The sequence below is a fragment of the Urocitellus parryii genome, chromosome 4, assembly GCF_045843805.1.
Source record: "Urocitellus parryii isolate mUroPar1 chromosome 4, mUroPar1.hap1, whole genome shotgun sequence".
NCBI classification, from domain to species: domain Eukaryota; kingdom Metazoa; phylum Chordata; class Mammalia; order Rodentia; family Sciuridae; genus Urocitellus; species Urocitellus parryii.
The window spans coordinates 41,556,674-41,576,025 of NC_135534.1; the positions used below are offsets into that span (position 1 = coordinate 41,556,674).

At 33.5% G+C, this 19,352-nt stretch overlaps 1 protein-coding gene across 2 annotated transcripts in view; it reads right to left on the reverse strand.

Moving 5' to 3' along the window:
- The window catches only part of Gas2 (growth arrest specific 2), a 125,210-nt gene that overhangs the window by 91,784 nt on the left and 14,074 nt on the right, over positions 1-19,352 (reverse strand). For both annotated transcript variants that reach the window (XM_026384115.2, XM_077798162.1), the window contains exon 3: positions 12,999-13,120. In XM_026384115.2, the coding sequence (XP_026239900.1) occupies positions 12,999-13,120 (122 nt within the window). The remainder of the gene's footprint in view (positions 1-12,998; positions 13,121-19,352) is intronic.

The window sequence follows — 19,352 nt, forward strand, 5'->3', positions numbered from 1 at the left end:
TAGGTGTAGAATGTTCCATTGGTACATCATGTGAACACCCAAAAAAGTTCCAATTTGGAAGCACTTCAGATTTTCAAGTTAGGGAAGCTCAACCCTTATGTTTTTATATATATTCCACACATATTAATTATTATAGGTAAAAATGTTTCTTGCTTTCATTCTTCCATAGCACCCCTTTTACTCTAGAGAAATCTGTCTGAAGTTTGCATGTTTGACAATTCTCCTTACTGCGTTGAGTTCATCTGCAACACTGAGGACTTGTTCTGGGAGGATTCTGAATTTGATATGAGCAAAGAATCATCTTTATTTTCACTAGCATCTAAGTGAAGCTTAATAATTCTTCATTTATAATTGTAGACAAAAAGCACAATGGTTTATCAAGATACAGTGTTGAAGTTTTTCTTATACATTACAAATACTGCAGATAACTGAAAATATTGGGTTTACTCTCTCCTCAACTTTAAAATTAATACAGTGTTTATAAAAATGCTGTCAGATTAATTTTTTAAAGCAAATATATTTATTTATTTTTAGTTTGTGTTTTAATGTTTATATTTAATATTGTAAAGATTATTTATACTTCATAGTCTATTTCAATAAAATTGGTCTGCTTTATGTTGTGTTTGTAATCTCACAGGTGATATTTCATATATTTAAAAAGAGTGTAAGGGATTTGCCCAACTGCCAGCAAGAGTATACACAAAAAACGAGTGAGTTATTCCTGATCTGGAAGGATCTATGTTTATTAACCTTCACATCCTTCATAAAACCTATGAATTTATTAAGTTGGCTCATCCCCATTTTAAGTTTCTTTTCTTTCTTTACATACCAAGGGGTTAAATCTTAAGAACTGATTGAGGTACTTTTGTTATTTCCCACCCTTTGGCTTTAAGATATTCAAATTCCCATAGGATCTATTTCTTATATGGAGTAATAATGCTAGCAAGGCATCCAATAGAGAAGGAGCCTGTGCTGGTGTGAAATTAGACATGACCAGCAAAGTAACATAAACACAAAACATACTAGATGGCTTCATGCATGGTATGTAATGCATTTTCAAACTGCTAAGAGAAACAATAGAAGCCATTCATATAGTGATCCCCTAAAAACTTAAGACACAGCCAAAGAGCCCTATACTCTGTAAATTCAATTATCTCATCTAAAACACATTATGCCATTACTCTGTAATGTAGCAGTATCATATACCTTGGACCACACACACACAAATATAGTACTTACATGTTAAATTACCTAGCAATCCTCATTTTTAAATGAAAAACCATTCCTTCCCTCTCATTTTCAGTCCCTTTAAAAAAGGCTCTTATTATAAAAATTTTAATGTTCACCTATAAGGAATAGCATGCATATTCATTATTAATTTGTTCAAATGACTTCAATTTCTCCAAAGCATTTCATAACAGTTCATTTTAAAAGAATTAATTTCCCATTTTGCATATGGTGAGAGTGACTTTTCTTGACATAGTATTCTACATTCACAGTGCTTTGAAAGCAGTGACCACAATTAGTGCTATCAAATATCATGAAAACAGTTCCCCAGTTGGACTCCTTTTACAATCCTCTCTTGCCTATGAGCCTGCATGTGGTTAAAGCAGGATGTGAGCCCTTAAGCGGGAGAGATGATGTCATTGTGGAATAATTCAGGTTCACATTCAAGCTCAAGGAACACAATTCTGCTTTTGCTGGGAAGTCATGTAGATAAGGAATGTTTGAGTGTGTGGACATGTACCTGTGTGTGCATCCCTTTCTCAATCAGAATTCATTTGAACTTTTTAATGCTTTCTGGAATTTTAACCTAACATGTTTTATTTTAATCTTATAAAGCATGATTTTAACATAACCGTTATTTACACCACCAAACAACAGCTTATGGTTTGAGCTTGGGAAAGGTAAAAGCAGTTTTGAAGGAGAACTGTCAACAGATTCACATGAACTTGTAGCCACGGAAATCTATGAAAATTTCTAGGTTAGAATTTGCCAACTGCTCTTTCTCCTTCTCTCCCCCTGTCTCTCTTGGGTCAGTGATCCTGTCAGAATACAAAATAGAGCTAGCAATACTTCCCCTCTCATCTCCTAGCACAGAGGCCTCACCAGAAGCTCAACCCAACAAGAACAGAACATCAGGATTAGGTGAATTAACAGCTTGTTCTAACTCACAGAGAAATGCTGGCAGCTACAGGTCTACAAAAAATAAGAGACAATGTAAGGGAAATTTTGAAATGTTCTTAATTTGTTATTTTCTTCCTTGTACGTACAAGGAAAGCCACCTTTCAACATGGGTTGATTCCATGCCTGGCAGGTCATTTTCTATTAGGCCAGGACCTAGACTCTTATTCAAATAAGTTATAATGTGGTCAGTCATAACATAGTTTGGTTTGCTTTCTAATTACATCTAGAGATAACCAAGAACCTTCAAACTGCTTCTTAAGTCATTTTCTTAAATGACTTAAGAAGCAGTTTGAACCTACCTTCTTAGGCACTGGCTTTATCTGCTGCCTATAAGAAACATAGAATAAGAAGGACAGTGACAATTCCTTCTATGATTCACTCAGGACAAATGAATGGGAATGATTTTTATTTTGACTATGTGATCATGAAGAGAAAGTAATTTACTAATGTAAGGGTAGTCAGAATGATCAAATTAATTTATTGAAACTGACTTAGAATATTTACAAAATCTCATATATATGCATGTTAGAAGTTACCACATGTATACAGATACTATATACAGATTATAAAACAGGTATTTTTATTTCAGACAGGCATTTTTATTTCAATTCTTTTTGACTTAGAAAGCAGATGAAATTCACTCAAAATAAAGTAGTAAGAGTATGCACAAAATTTTAGTATACCCTACTGTATGTTTTAACTTCTAAATTTGCCAACACAATAAAGTAGTGATTTTAACTAGAGTTTTTCCCAATAATTTTCTAAACTTGACATGACAAACACTGTTATTAATACATGCACTATATTTCTCCATAGTATGGAGTAAATGCCTTAGGAGTAAGTGCTGCCTATTTTTCAGTCACATCTATCTTTCCCACCACTAAAACACATACATACATCCTCAGCAAGGACTATTATCTCGTTTTTAACATGTAACTCACTAAATTTTAACAAAATATTTGCATTTAGTAATATTCCCCATTTTGAAAGGTTGATAAAATTATGAACTTGTTCTACTGCAAATCATTTATATCTCACTTCGAGCAGCCTGTTTGTCAATAAAATAAGGCATTCTCAGAAAGCCAATAGCACTATTTGTTCCTAAGCATTGAAATTTTTTGAGTCCTTCCCACAGTCTTATAGAAATAGTATTCTTACCTTGATTGTTAAGTAGTTCTTTTGTGGCTGGCTAATTAAGGGCTCTGAGAAGAAACAAAGGTTTAATTCTCCCATTTCAATCACCAACTATTTTAATTGGGCAAAAGTGGCAGTTGTTGGGGAAAAATGCAAAAGGAAAAAAAAAAAGATTCTATCTTTTTGTCTCCTTCAATAACTGAAAGATACAATCCTTAATTATTGTAACAACACCTCATTTCAGGTCAAAACATCTCTTGAGAACTTATTACATGAAAACCCTGAAATCTTCTTTTTCCTAATTCTCAATGGTTTACAAATTTATAAAACCACTAGTTATCCCTCCTCTAAACGTTAGTTTGTACGACCCGACCCATGACAAATTGTATAAACAAGCCTTAAATCTTCAAACTGAATGAACCAAGTGGATATTTATGTGCTTGTTTTTATTCTCATTTGTACCTTTACGTTATGAGCTGAGCTCAAATAATTGCATATTATGTGACTACATGATAACACCGACAATTAACTACATGTTCAACTTCTTCTGGGAATTGATTGCTTACCAAGTATTTTATACCTCCACAGTTTATTGCTTCTGATAGTTTTTCTATGAGCACTTCCAATGTCCTTAGACCCTTTTGTTTGTCCCCACACTACCCTAAAATTTCCCAATACTTTGTCATTTCCGTTACTTAAAATAACCTTGTGCCTCTTGGTTTTGTACATTAAAGATTTCTGAGCTGAGAAAAAACAGCAGAGGGAGGGATTTCAAACTTAGTGACCATCATGGTCTTCAGGATTAAAACATTGTGGGTTTCCAAAATGCGTGGATAGCACTCTTGATCTGAAAGTAAATATCTATAATGGGACATTCATTTGCCCATTAATTTTTTATTCATCTAAATACGTATCTACAGAGCACCCATATGCCATACGTTATGTTTGATCTATAGATTATAAAACACAAACCATGTTTTCAAGGAACTTAGAGTCTAACAAAGGGGTAAAGATAAGAAAACAAATAAGTATAAAAATATGTACAGGGTGGGGAATAATATACAGATGGGAAAACCATCAGGCATGGGGCCTCTACCTATGGAGTGTGATGAAAAAAAAAGACATCTCTATGCTTCCAGAATCCCTTCCCCTCTATTTAGATAGAAATATATTAATTTTCTTCTGGAAAAAAATTCCTTTCTCTTTTTATTCAATCTGAGAATTTTCAACCTAGCTATTTTCAGAGTATTGGCTGTAAAACTACCAGATTCTTTTTTCATGCTTAAATTTTAATTTTGAGAAAGAATGATATCCTAAAGTTAATAACTAAATGTTAATGAGCACATATGTGTAGTAGGTACTACTCAGGTACTTATTTATATTAACCTATTTACTTCTCATAATAACTTACTGAGGAAGATGCTATTCATATCTACATTTCACAAATAAGTAAACTAAGGCACAGAGATTTTAAGTAGTCGTCTCAAGCTAATAAGCAGTGACCATGGAGTTATGATTAAAAGTCAGACAGTCTATGTGCTGAGTCCACACCACCAGCCACTTCCATACAGCTGCTTTCTCTAAGCATTTTAAATGATTAATTATTATAGAGGCACTCTGAAATGACTTGTTCACACATCTATGCTACATAACATTTGAGAATGGCCTGATTCTTAGAGTATCCAAGGTCAGGTTCACTTTCCTCCAAATTTCATTCTTTCCCAAAAAAAAATCCTATATTCTTCCAATAAATTAGTTTTGCTTGTGTTAGCAAGTATTTGTTTTTCTTTCTTTAGGACCAAACAAGTAATGTTTGGGCATCAAGCCTCAGAAAAAAAAAAATGGGGTATTTGGACTTGCTATTGAAACTAATTTTAGAGTGAAGTTATGGAAAAAAAAAAAAAACTAGAAGCCCATAGTATTAGGCAGAGGTTGAAAAAAATCTTTTAATATGGTCTTAAACTAACACAACATTTTCTTTTGCACAAGAATATAGAATTATGAAAATAAAATTAGATATGAACTTAAGTATTCTTCTAGCACAACAAATAGCACAATAAGCTAATGACTTTCAAAAGATGGTAAACACTAGAACCATCACAAAAAACAACTATATAATAATTTTACAAACTGCTTCATGGAACCCTACTTCATTTTCCTCTGTGTATTTCAACTTTGTACCTTTTGAATGTCTCAATCAAAAACTAGATTCAGAAATATTTACATAGGGAGAATGAAAGTATAACGAAATTGTTCCTTTAGCATGAACAATCAGAGTAAATAATAATAGATTAAAAATTCTCTTTCAACTGAGCACGGTGGTGCATGCCTATAATCCCCAGAGGCTCTGGAGACTGAGGCAGGAGGATTGCAAGTTCAACGCAAGCCTCAACAAAAGTGAGGCACTAAGCAACTCAGTGAGACTTTGTCTCTAAATAAAATACAAAATAGGGTAAGGCTGGGGATGTGGCTCAGTGGCCAAGTGCCTCTGAATTCAGTCCCTAGTACTCCCGCCCCCAAAAAAGTTTCTTTTAGCTCAATATTTACAACTATCATAAAATTTGAAATTTACAAGAATTCTGATGTCAAATTTAGAGAAATTGATCAAGTTTCTTTCACAAATGCAAGTGGATGTGAAAGGATTTTCCACAGAATAGCTGTGATATAAGGAGTTCAGATGCAAAAAAATGACTTGCTTTTGGTATTGGCTCCTGTCCTTTGCCCAACTTCTGTGCTCTGATGAGAGTCCTGTTATACAATGAGAATCTTGTGATGGGGAAGGGCAGACTTGAAGGGAAAGGCCAGGCTGGGAGGTGGAGCTTCCTCTCCAGAAACAGAGAACTTACTTGTGGACTGCCCACTGCTGGTATTTTCCTGAGCCAGGATATGAAAAGAACATCAGTTACACAGGACATTCCTGGAACCACAGCTATGTCCTTAAACATCTTACCTAGCCCTAGAATGAAGAACCTATATTTTAAGCCAGAGCTGACAACCTCCACCACGTGTCAAAATACTTCAGCCTTGTCCCAGCATAGATGTAGCTCCTGTTCCATCTCAGCAAGACTCTGGAATTCCTGGCAAACTAGTTACATAGCCTCACTGCACACTTAAAATCTTGAGAACCTCTGAGTGTATGATGGCAAGGTTTTTCTCCACCTATGTAATAGTTTCAGGGAATGTTAGTCTGAAAAGAACAGACTGTCATGTTAAATTTGGCAGAATTAATGAGCTTTGACTGTAATGACGTCTTGAATTTTCTGTGCTAGCGTGGGTGGCCAGGGATGATTCTATAAAAGTTTGCTAGATTGGTTAATGCAAAAGTAAATCCAATGCTAGTCCACACTAAAAGGCCAGAAATCACTCAGTGTAATATAGAGAAAGGAATTCAAAACTTGGAGAAGAAAAAAGTGTCTTATTCAACTTATAGTGCATACCTCACCTAAGCCTATTTTTGATTACATCACTTAGGGAGGCCCAAGAGACTCTACTTCTTCCAATTTTTTCTATATGGGTCTATGGGACTTTTTTTTTTCCACAAGAAAGAGACATGAGCAGTACTTGAAATAAATACCCTTATTTTTAATGTGAATGGACATTCTTAGATTGGCAGAATATATGATAATGCTTTCCTTAGGCAAGATAGATATGGCTTCCAGAATATAAGACAGTCCAATCAAATCTGTTAAAATGACCTGCACCATAAGAAATGTAACTATGTTTTATTAACCATAAGATCTGCAGGTATAAATAGAAAGCAAACTCTCCCAAGTTGTGTTTCATTAATAAACAAAGAACAATAATAACAAAAAATGAGATCATCTTCTGATATCAAAATTCCCGAGGTAGAAGGAATATACAGACACCAGTTCCACTGAAGAAAGGGGCTATAGTAATGACTTTGCCTTTACTATAAAACTTCCTTATAATCTTTATTGCAAGGAAACAAGAAATGTTTTGTGAGGATTAGATTTCTTTTTTAAATCAAAGTACATTTTACACTAAGACTAGAACATATTTGAATATATCAGAGGTTATTTTTGTAGTTTTTTTAAATGTATAATCAGCATAGATATTTCTCAGCAACTATCAAAATTGTTATTTCCTGACAAGTAGAATAAGTTCTTATGTGGTAAAGGAAACAAATACTATTTCATGTGTCTTTGAAAAAAAATTGGAGATTCGCAATAATATTTGTAACCTGGATTTATCAAGAAAAGTAATGCTACCATATTTCTATTCAACCCAAGACAATATAAAAGATCAATGGTACTTGAAACACAGCAGGGAAATTATAAGGAAGTAAAAGTTTAACCAGAATTAGTTTGATAGATGTGGTCTTTTCATTGAATGCATAATGCCTTGTTATCACTCTATATGTTGGTACTTGGTTTGATCTATTATTCTTAATTTAAATTAACAGAAAGCTACAGAATGAGTTTGCACATGCTTGAAAGGAACAACAGAACTCTTTTACTATCCTGTACAACAACTCAAGGTCTGTGACACAACAGGGACACTGAACATATCTCAATTGCATCAAACACCTTTACTGTGTTATATTTCATTGGTTCAATTAAAAAGGCAGGAATTATGGGCTGAGTAGATAGCTTCATAAAATACACACATCCAGAATGCAGAGGATAAATCCTATAAAAACTTAGGAAGCAGCACTGATTGCTAAATGAAGCTCCTAGTTTCAGTAGTAGGAGCCAAGCAGGAACATTTCTTACTTCCTGAAGGAAACAATACAAATGTGTCCAGTTTGCTAATTTTTGTCTGGTAGAGATCGAATTTCTACCAGAGGATACTATGACCATGAAACCTGAACTACTTGTCATGAACTCACTGCCCTACGATCCTGTTGGTCACATTTTTAAATTATTCTCTCCATTACTTTATCGTTGGATATAATTACCATATATGGAATCAGCTCAATTAAGCCTGAAGATCCAGGAACCATTTCTTAAGAACATCACTTGCTCCCTATCATGACTATATTTTAATTTTTATTTCCTCTCTCAATCTGCACATATAGCCCATATCAAGTTTTTTATGACCAGTTGACCCTGGGTTTAAAAAAAATAGTCAAATTCCTTCACAAATTATTATTCTGTATAACCGTTAACATGTCCTGTGATGGCACTGAAGCTCCATTTAGGCCTATCTCTCGAAGACAGTACAAAGAAAAACTACTGTTAGTGAGAAAAACATCAAGTTGAACATTAAATTATCTGATTTTAGGGTGAAAACTTTAGCCAGTTGGTCAGGCATTAGAAAAATGGTGAATTTATTTTATTTGTTATATTTAAGGCTTCTGGATACTTATAATTTACAAATCCCAAGGGACTGCATTTACCACTAACTTTTCCATTCTTTGATTTTTCTTCCTTCCTTAATCTTAAACAGCCACATATTCATTGAAAATCTTTTTTTTTCACATAATTCTACCTATATTCTCTGTATCTCATCATTATTCACTTTGTTGGTTTAATCCTAGCATTATTTTACATTTTGAACATCTTACATTACTTCTTAAGTAGCATAAAATTATCGTGGCTGCATAGTTAGATATGAATGACTCCAGATTAATCACAACTGAGACATTTTTTCTTTGCATAATGCCTTGTATCATTTTCCATATTCTCCTATTCTGTTAGAGGTATGAACAGAAAACACAAATCTCCAGATTTCTCTGAATTTCATCATGTTAAAATGTTCTCTACACAAACAGTGCTATTGATTTTTTTTTTTTTTTGGAAAGGAAAAACTGTAATCTTTATGTTTTATTTAATTCCCAGATTGTACGACATCCTGAGGTCTTGTTATCTTACAGCCTGGAGAAAGAAGTATTCCTGATGGGCAAGTGCATGATGGGAATTCTATCTGACTAGGATGTTCTTTCCCCTGAACAAGGCCTGAATTCTACATTTGGATGGCAAGTATTCAGTCCCTTCCTCAGAGCATAATGTAGCATTCTACTAGGTAACAGATCTTTTCTTCTTCTTCTTCTTCATGTGCTTCAAACCTGATCCAAGTGCTCAGAGCCTTTTGAAGTCAAAGGAAGCTCTGCATCCAGAGAAATTCTTATGTCAGAGACAAACACTCTCAAAATAAATGAGATAAACGGAAAGAAATTTTAGTGGGGAAAGTGAGGTCAAACCCTTTTAATATATTGCCCTGTGTTGACATCACAGTGGTTGAGAGAGTTTTGTACACAAATCAGCAAAGCTATCAGTGGTGAAAAGGAAAGAGGTTAAAAAAAGAATAATCAAACAAGAAGGGTTTCATAGGTTGAACTCTATTTAGACTATGAGTTCATGCATAAATGTAATAATTACCCTCTCTTGGTTGGATATGCCAAGTTTGAGTCAATTAACTAATAGTCAAAAGGCATAAAATCTCAACTTGAACTTGATATTTGTATTGGTTTTATTGTCTTATAGGATATTAGGAAGATTAGATTCATTTAAATTTTTGCCATTAAAGATCCTCATCTCTAAGAATATTAGGACTAAGAATTATGGTGAATTTATCATTCTATGAACATTAAACTAAGCAAATCAAATTTTGCATTAAACTGCTGTACACTGGTCTCAGATACTTCCATCTAATTACTGACAAATGTTGCTAGTCTCTGAATAGCTCTCATGCTTAGGGGGAAAAATTATCACCATGCCAAAGTTAAATTACTTACAGATAACACACCTAGAGAGGCTATTTTATTATTGATCCATTGATGCCTGAACAGAAAGAATCATAGAAAAATTTATTTACATTTGGAGTATTTTATGAAACCAGAGAAGGATGTAAAATAGTCATGGTTTTCTAACTAAAATGTTAAATATAAATTGTCTGACATACATTAAAATTTACTTTCAAATATTAAGAGAATTTAAGTCATTCTTAGCACAAACATACTTCAGATATACCAGGAGAAACTTGTTTGTCCAAAAACATTTATTCCACAGCTGTATAATCCCCTACTTAACTATCAATCAGAAAAACTAAAAACACAGCTATAAAAATGAGGAGATGAGATTTAAGCTGCTAGGACTTCCTGTGATATGACTTTAGGTAGGAACAAGTTTATAGTTGGCTTTTTAAAATAATTGTGTTTCAACATCTTTCTATATGAAGTTTATTGAAACTAAGCAAGAAGGTATTAATGAGTTCAACTGTCTTTACCATTATTGTTCCTAAACTTCAATATGCCAACATGGAGAATAATAGTGTCTCTCTCTCTCTCTCTCTCTCTCTCTCTCTCTCTCTCTCTCTCTCTCTCTCACACACACACACACACACACACACACACACACACACACACCACAGTTTTATTCTATGGAAAATAGTCAATCCATTGTTGTAAATATAGGCTTTGATTTATAACAAAATGGTGCATAATCTTTTGTAATACCTATGTTGTTGGCATTTTTCATATGGTAAGGTACAATTTATTTTGATTTAATCTGCACATTACTGGAAGGTACTCATGAAAGATATAAATGCTGCCAAGGACACAGAAGGCATTTCAATCAAGAACAACTGGGTCAGTCCTGAAATCATGTCAAATTTGAATTTTTAAACATTGAAGATGGAGACATAATGGTTATTTTTAAACCTGCTCTTGTTGAGCAGTTTTGGTTTTATACTATGATAAATTTACCATAATCAGAATAAATCTTAGCTTTAAATTCAATTAAATAAAATGCTTAAATCTGAGAAAGTATTTCAAGTTTAATAAAATCTTGCTGCAATTCTACTTAGAATTAAATAAAATTTCCCTGTTTCTTTTTATATTTTATCATAAAATTACATAACATTGAAATAATTGTTTCAAAGGAAAACAGTTATCAAAACCTTGACCCAGAAATATTCTCCACATTTTGTATTACCATGGAGATTTTGGGCATATCTCTACATATTTGCATACCGCAGCTATCATACTACATATGAACCTTTGCAAAGTACTTGTTTTCTTCTAGTCCACCTAAAATTCGCATCAGGTTCTTCACACTTTTTCAGGTAGGGAAAGGATACAATATTCATCAAGATCCATTTTTTATGCCATATACATAATTATAAATCTTATTTTACAAGAAGCTAAGCTTTAGAAATAACCAATTAATAAATAATAAAATTAGAACTCAAGCAAAATGGACTCAAGATCAAAGCTTTTGATGTATAGGCAAATGCTCTTAACATCTGACAGCCTTGTGGTCATAACTATATTTGGACATTTTTCTTTTTCTGCTTTAAGAAGAAAACAAAATCATAGAACTGTACATTAGTCTTAATAGAGTTTGTTCTTTGTTCCATGAAGAATTCAAATAATCCTGATCTTGAGGCAACACAAAGTTTTCTAAGTCTCTACAGGAAGAAGGTAATGCTTTCTACCCTTTTGTTTACTGCATCACAGTAAACTTTCCACACCTACTGTCCTGCTATTAGGCATAAGATATCCTCATCAGCAAGCTGAAGTAGACATCAGTTACTTTACAAAGGAAATCACAGCAGAAGAATAACTGGTGTAACTAACATCAAGCTTGATAGGAAATATTTTCATAAAGTTTCTGCAGATCTGTTCTACCCAAAGTTGACCAAAAGGAGAAAGCACTAGGCTTGGAAATACATCTTCTATGTCAAATCTTTTTTCATCCACTTTCTGGACAGATGATCTTTCATAAATCTTATCTACCCAACAGAAGAGGATAGATACAGAGAATGTAGTAGTTACCAAATTTTGCTGAACATTAGAATCTCCTGGGAAGCTTTTGAAAAACCTCTTCAGGTTGTAACTTATGGGGAGTAAATAAAAATGTTCAGGCATGGAATCCAAGTCTCATTATGTTTAAAAACATTCATGTGATTCTAATGCACAACAAAGTTTGGAAGTCACTGAGGTATTTAATAAATTTACGGAGCTTCTTTTAAGATAAAGAAAAGTGGGTGAAGCATAAGTTTTATATTATATAATACTTTATAAGGAGTTATAAACTATATCAAAACTAAGTACAGTGATCACAAACACACACACACACACACACACACACACACACACACACACAATCACTCTATTTTGCCAGAGTTGCAGGAACAATTTAACAGATTTGTTGTTGTTTCAGTTTATTTTAAGCTTCCTTCAACCTTATTTCAAACTTTTTAAATTTATTTTCCTTCTCTATTAAAAATTAAGGAAAAGTATCATCTTGACCATCATAAAGAAAATAATAAGTCCAAAGTTACTTACTTCAATTCTACTTCTCATTTAAAAGAAACAAAAAATTACACTCCCAGATATTTTATTCCAATAGGCTGCCATAATATTTTTGAAGACAACAACCTATTTAGTAAATCTTTCTTGGCTAGATTTTATTCATTGCCTGATGACACAAATTATTTCTCTGCTGTTTTAACTCAATGTGTCAGATTCAGCCAGATTATGCAGCATACTCTTTTAATACCATCAATTTTCATAAACATCTAATTAGATTTACCAAAAGGCTAATACCATTTATGAAACTGAACTGCAAATAAGATGTTAGTGCATTAAAAACACCTTCTATATAAACTTTGTTGTTTAACACAGTCCTTGATGCATCCATTTACAATAAAATTACACTACACTGTAACTGTAATCTGCCTCTTGGCTGTGACTCCTGTACTGGGACCTGTACCTTTGTGGGCTTGTTAACATCCATGCTCTCTTTGAATTTCTCCTGCATAGTTGCTGCAAGTTGACAGAGCAAAGCACCATTATCCAATTTCTCCATAAACGTTTCTGCTGTGATCTCCTTCCCTGAAATAACCAAAAAGGAACATTAAAAAAGCATGATCATTCCCTAACAGAAATGTCAGATTTGTGCTAAAGAACATATTTTATATTAATATTTCTCACTAATATTTCTATTCCAACTGAGAATAGGATTTAACATAAAGAATGGTTTCTTAAGATAGGAATTGAACATAATAAATGGTTTCTTAAGAATTTCTACTATTGCATTATAGTGTACATAACAGTGGGGTTCATTTTGTATATTCATACAGGGATGGAATATATTTTTTTCCACTTCAGTCCCAAGTACTTTCTCTTTCCTTCCCTCCTTTTCCCCTCTGTTCCTCTTCCTCCATTGTACTAATTTTCCTTCCATTCATAGCTTTATAGACATATGTAAAGGTGAAATTTATTGTATTAATACATGTACATAGCATAATTTGATTAATTTCATTCCACAATTCCTCCCTTTTCAGATTTTCATTTGGTCGCAGGAATCTAAATATTTTATGTTTTTATAATTAAGTTCTAACATCATAAAAATGTATTTCAAATTAAAGGGATAAATGATATCCTGGGTGAAAGAGCCTCACCATTTCAGAATCAGGGGAAATGAAAACCAACTAGTGTTACATCCTGGGAACAAATCTTTACTCCTCACACTTCTGATAGAGCCCTAATATCCAGAGTATACAAAGAACTCAAAAAAATTAGACAAAAAGACAACAAATAACCCAATCAACAAATGGGCCAAGGACCTGAACAGACACTTCTCAGAGGAGGACATACAATCAATCAATAAGTACATGAAAAAATGCTCAACATCGCTAGCAGTCAGAGAAATGCAAATCAAAACCACCCTAAGATACCATCTCACTCCAGTAAGATTGGCAGCCATTATGAAGTCAAATAACAACAAGTGCTGGCGAGGATGTGGGGAAAAGGGTACACTGGTTCATTGTTGGTGGGACTGCAAATTGGTGCAGCCAATGTGGAAAGCAGTATGGAGATTTCTTGGAAAGCTGGGAATGGAACCACCATTTGACCCAGCTATTCCCCTTCTCCGTCTATTCCCCAAAGACCTAATAAGAGCATGCTACAGGGACACTGCTACATCGATGTTCATAGCAGCACAATTCACGATAGCAAGATTGTGGAACCAACCTAGATGCCCTTCAATAGATGAATGGATAAAAAAAATGTGGCATTTATACACAATGGAGTATTACTCTGCATTAAGAAATGACAAAATCATAGAATTTGGAGGGAAATGGATGGCATTAGAGCAGATTATGCTAAGTGAAGCTAGTCAATCCTTAAAAAACAAATGCCAAATGACTTCCTTGATATAAAGGGAGTAACTAAGGACAGAGTAGGGACGAAGAGCAGGAGAAGAAGATTAACATTAATAGGGATGAGAGCGGGGAGGGAAAGGGAGAGAGAAGGGAAAATGCATGGAAAGGGAAGGTGATCCTCAGGGTTATACAAAATTACATACAAGAGGAAGTGAGGGGAAAGGGAAAAATAATACAAGTGGAAGAAATGTTTTACAGTAGAGGGGGTTGAGAGAGAAGAGGGGAGGGGAGGGGAGGGGAGGGGGGATAGTAGAGGTTAGGATAGAGAGCAGAATTCATCAGACACTAGAATGGCAATATGTAAATCAATGGAAATGTAATTGATGTAACTGATGTGATTCAGCAATCTGTATACGGGGTAAAAATGGGAGTTCATAACCCTTTTGAATCAAACTGTGAAATATGATATATCAAGTTAGATGTAATGTTTTGAAAGACCAACAATAAAAAAAAAAAGAAAGAAAACCAACTAGTGAATGAAACTTGAAGAACCAGTTTTACCAGGGATTATACAATTTGGCCTCTCTGACTCGTTCTCATTCTCAGAAGCCCATCCAATTACTGTGGCCCACAAAGGAAAACTGGTATTTTGTGCTAGGAATATATCTTCTTACAAGAACATCACGTTTCTTTTTTTATTAAAATAAAGCCAGGCAATATAAAAATATCATCCACCATTGGCCACTTTAATAGCATTTTAATAGCTTGGCCAATGCATATGTTTGTCCATCTTGCTTAAGAAATTACAGGTAAAATAAATGCAAATGATAAATGCTGTAAAAAAAAAAATATTTCCTTTTAAACTATTCCCCCTTCCTACTACAGCTCTCAAAGTGAAGAATTAATTAGGATCTGATCTCTGCTTTGTCTTTTCTCTCTTCACAACTGTCTCCAAACCTTCAAGAACTGCTCTTACAAGTGAAGTTCACAATTCATTCACCACAACATTTAACTGAATCTCAGTTAAGAGCCATTTTTCTTTTTTTTTTTTATTATGGTCCCTGAAGCATATTCCCTTTCTTCTTTTCTTTCATTTTGTAACCTTTATTGAGATACACTTCATATACCTTACCATTCACCAATTTAAAGTGTATAGTTCACCAACTTTTTGTATATTCACAAAGTTGTACAGTTATCACCATAATTATAGAACATTTTTATCATTCCCCATAGAAACCTTATACCCTTTAGTTCTCACAACTGAATCCTCCATCCCTTAGCCAAATATATGAACCACTACTTGCTTTCTCAAATGACTTCCCTAAAGCTCTCTCCTTTTCTTTACTCCTTATTTCTCTAAGATTTGGAATAATTTATTTTTGCCACCTTAATTTTCCTTTAACACCCAATTCAAAAATCCAGTAGATTCAAGCTACCTTCTATTTCTCATGTCATAATCTTAATAAATACTTTTAAGATCTGATACCTAAACCTCCAGTAACAAGATCAATGGTTATTCCTTTTGTGCTCAACTTCTCTTTCCAATGCATACCACATTCACTGATAAATTAATATTACTAAGCATCACCCTTACTGGTTCATTATTCACTCTGACTCATTTATTCCACATTTATTCCCTAGTCTCCTCCTCTACCATGAATATGAAATCTGACATGCAAAGGTGAGCTTCCAAGCCACCTGCTAGTCTAACATCTCTGTACTCTGTTCCACGGTCCACACTTTACCTTCCATGTTCCCATCAAAACTGTTTTTTCTGTCATGCTTCTGTTCCTGGCATGACCCTACCTTCAGTATCCTACCTTCCATCTGCCTGGCCAAATTCTACCTTTCTTTTAATCACAGTTCCAGAAAAAGTTTCTCCCAGAGCACAATGATCTGTTTTCTGTATAATTCATTCTCATGAATATCCTTTATTTGGATACATAGCAAACAGTTTGATTGTGAGCAACATATTTCATATAAAGTTCTTATCTCCCACAATACAATGTAAGCCTCTTGGTGTCTGCCTTTTTCACTCTTCTACAGAGTTAGGCATGATGTTATTCATACAGCAGGCATCTAGTCAACGGGTTCCACTGAGTGGTTTAATTAATAAATGGAAAGACAACATAACACACTGGGACAAAAGGGTATTATTTTTGTGCAAGTAGTTAGGTTGAAAGCAAAAAATAGAAAATATTTTAAAGTTTTATATTGAAGTGCTCATAGGGTTATGTATATTTTTTTTCTTCTTAGGAAAGATGCAGGGATCTCAATTCTAAGTACACTTAAATAGAACACAACTAGAACTACAGATTAACTATTGACTTAAACTGACTATCTGTATTTGTATTTAAAGAAACACCTGTTTAAAATGATTTGTGTCCATTTTATTTTATTATTATTGTGTGTGTGTGTGTGTGTGTGTGTGTGTGTGTGTGTGTTTCTGGGGAAGGCATGGGGGAAGGATGGGTAAAGAGAAAACAACTACTTTTTCGTGTGTTTTCCTCGTTACTGGATAGTGCACATTTTCACCCATAGCTTGGATAATGACTTCTGCAGGTGGCAAACCATCAGTAGTTCCCAGTTCTCAAAGGTTACCCTTGGAAGAGCTGCTTCTACTTCAAAACTGTACACAGCTCCCCTCACTTCAAAAATGAACAGTAGTCTTAATATACAAAAATTCAGCATAATAGATTGTACTGTGCATTCCCCATATTAGCCTGTATTTGCCAGCAAGGATGGTATTGAAAACTGACATGAAAAATTGCTATTAGAAACAGTTTCTTAAAATGTATTCAAAAGCATTTAGATTTCAAGATAAACGAGGTAAAATGTACACAAACTGTTGAATGACTCTTTTATAAGATACTTATAAGATTTTCTACATTTGGGAGAGAAATTTAGAATATTTTTATTTCATGAAGTTCCATGGCAATTTAAAGATTCCATTCATATTTTTAGTGACACAATATTCTTAAACAAACTTGTAAATTATGAGAATAAAAACAGCTTTCATTAAAAAGCTATTAGCAATTTACCAAAAGGTATGATTTCTTTTTACTTTTCATACATTATACCTAAAGATTTCTGGTTATCCAACATTTTATGAATACTAGAAGAAAGAATTTTACATTGAACATCTGTATCCAATGAAAAATATATTAGGTGTCAACTTTCAATTCTGTATATTTTATTGCTTGGAAAGGTGGGATTTTTTTTTTTTTTGGCTAAAACAGACACAGTTACATACTTTATAGCTGAAATATACTGCCTCAAATGAAGGAAAAATGTGAGACTGCAAAGTTAACACACAAAAAAGACTTCATTTGTAATGTATTTTCCATCCAACTATTAATAAACATTAAATATGCACTTAAACGTACTATAATTATAAGAAATCAGTTCTAATCTTTATGTGAGATAATATATTACTTTACTCTTTATTGCATTACTGTTACCAATAGTACTTAAAAGAAAACAACAGAATATAAAACTAGTTGAGTTTAACCATAACAAATCCATAAGAACAGGCTATGAAGAACCAACTGCAATTTATCAAGAAAAATTCATGCAAAATTTAAAAATCTCTGCTAAGCAGAATCAGATCTTCTTTAATCTAAACTGTTAGCTAACTTCACATTTCAGATTATTATTATCAGAAAAAAATGTGATTCTAAAACCAGATAAATATTGCTTTTCTAGTTACATCCTTTCCTTGTAGTTGACAAGTTTAGGAAGATAAAGGGCAATGAAGAAATAAAATTAAATCATTTTGTACTAATGAATTGCAACCGGGTTGTAAAGACCATTGGTTTGAAGTTTAATCTGAAATATGCTAGTCTAGAAGTAATATCTTCTACTCTTGCACTCATAATTGTAAACCGTGATCTTTATAGCATCAATCCAGTCATGATTGACAGCTGGACAATAGAAAAAAATTAGGGAAATTGATTTAATATTGTGATTAGTCACTTATATTAAGGCTCAATTATAGGAAATAAACATCTGTAAGAAATTTTTATTAGGCAACTAATAAAAATGTATGTCCATAAACATCAGTGTATTCCTTCCAGAAACATGTTTGCCATAATTTTCATAATGTCTATCAATCTATAGAATATTTTAGACTGAAGCCACCAAGTTAAAATTAATTTACTCTTCTCTGATCCTAAGAAGAAATGTTTTCCTCTTAATTTTTACAGGTATGACCACACACCTAATAATCCCTTGGGTATTATGCATCAGGCACTGTTGTAAGCAATTTACTTGTACTCATGTTCCTGTTTTTAATCTTCTTATAAAACTTGGAGTGGATGCTATTATTTTACAGATAATGAAACATAGGTGCGAAGATTAAGTAATTTGCCTAACTTCACCCAGCTCAGAGAATAATCTGGCTCTTTGACCCAGGCAGTTCAAGGTCATAGTCTATGCTCTTAGCCACTATGCTTCACTACTTAAATATTTGCTGAATACACAAATGGCTATTTCCTATAACAATGCATTCTCATTAATGTGATTGTCTTTTTCTCTGTAAAAACACCCCAGAAAACTTGTCAGGAAAAGAACAGTTTGGGATTAAAGACGATGGTGCTGAAAATGAATAGCAGCCTACTTGACAGTCTGTAGAATTCAGGAATGCTCTGTTAGTTGACTTGATTTGCTGCAGAAGAAAGCTGCTATGTTGTAGCCTCTAGGAATGATCTAATTATTATACTATCAAACTCTACTTCCATCTCCATTGTACCCCTCAATTATAACGTATTTCTCTAGTTAAAGAACTCAAACACATATTATTTTTCTGTCTTAGCCCAAATTATTTCATATTTTTAAGACTGATTTTTGAAGATTGTGAGACTGGAAATAACTCATTTTACCCAGAAACCCTAGGCCAGTGCCTATGCAAGCTGATTCACAAATGTGTATCCTGAATTCATATAAAATGCATATATACTTTT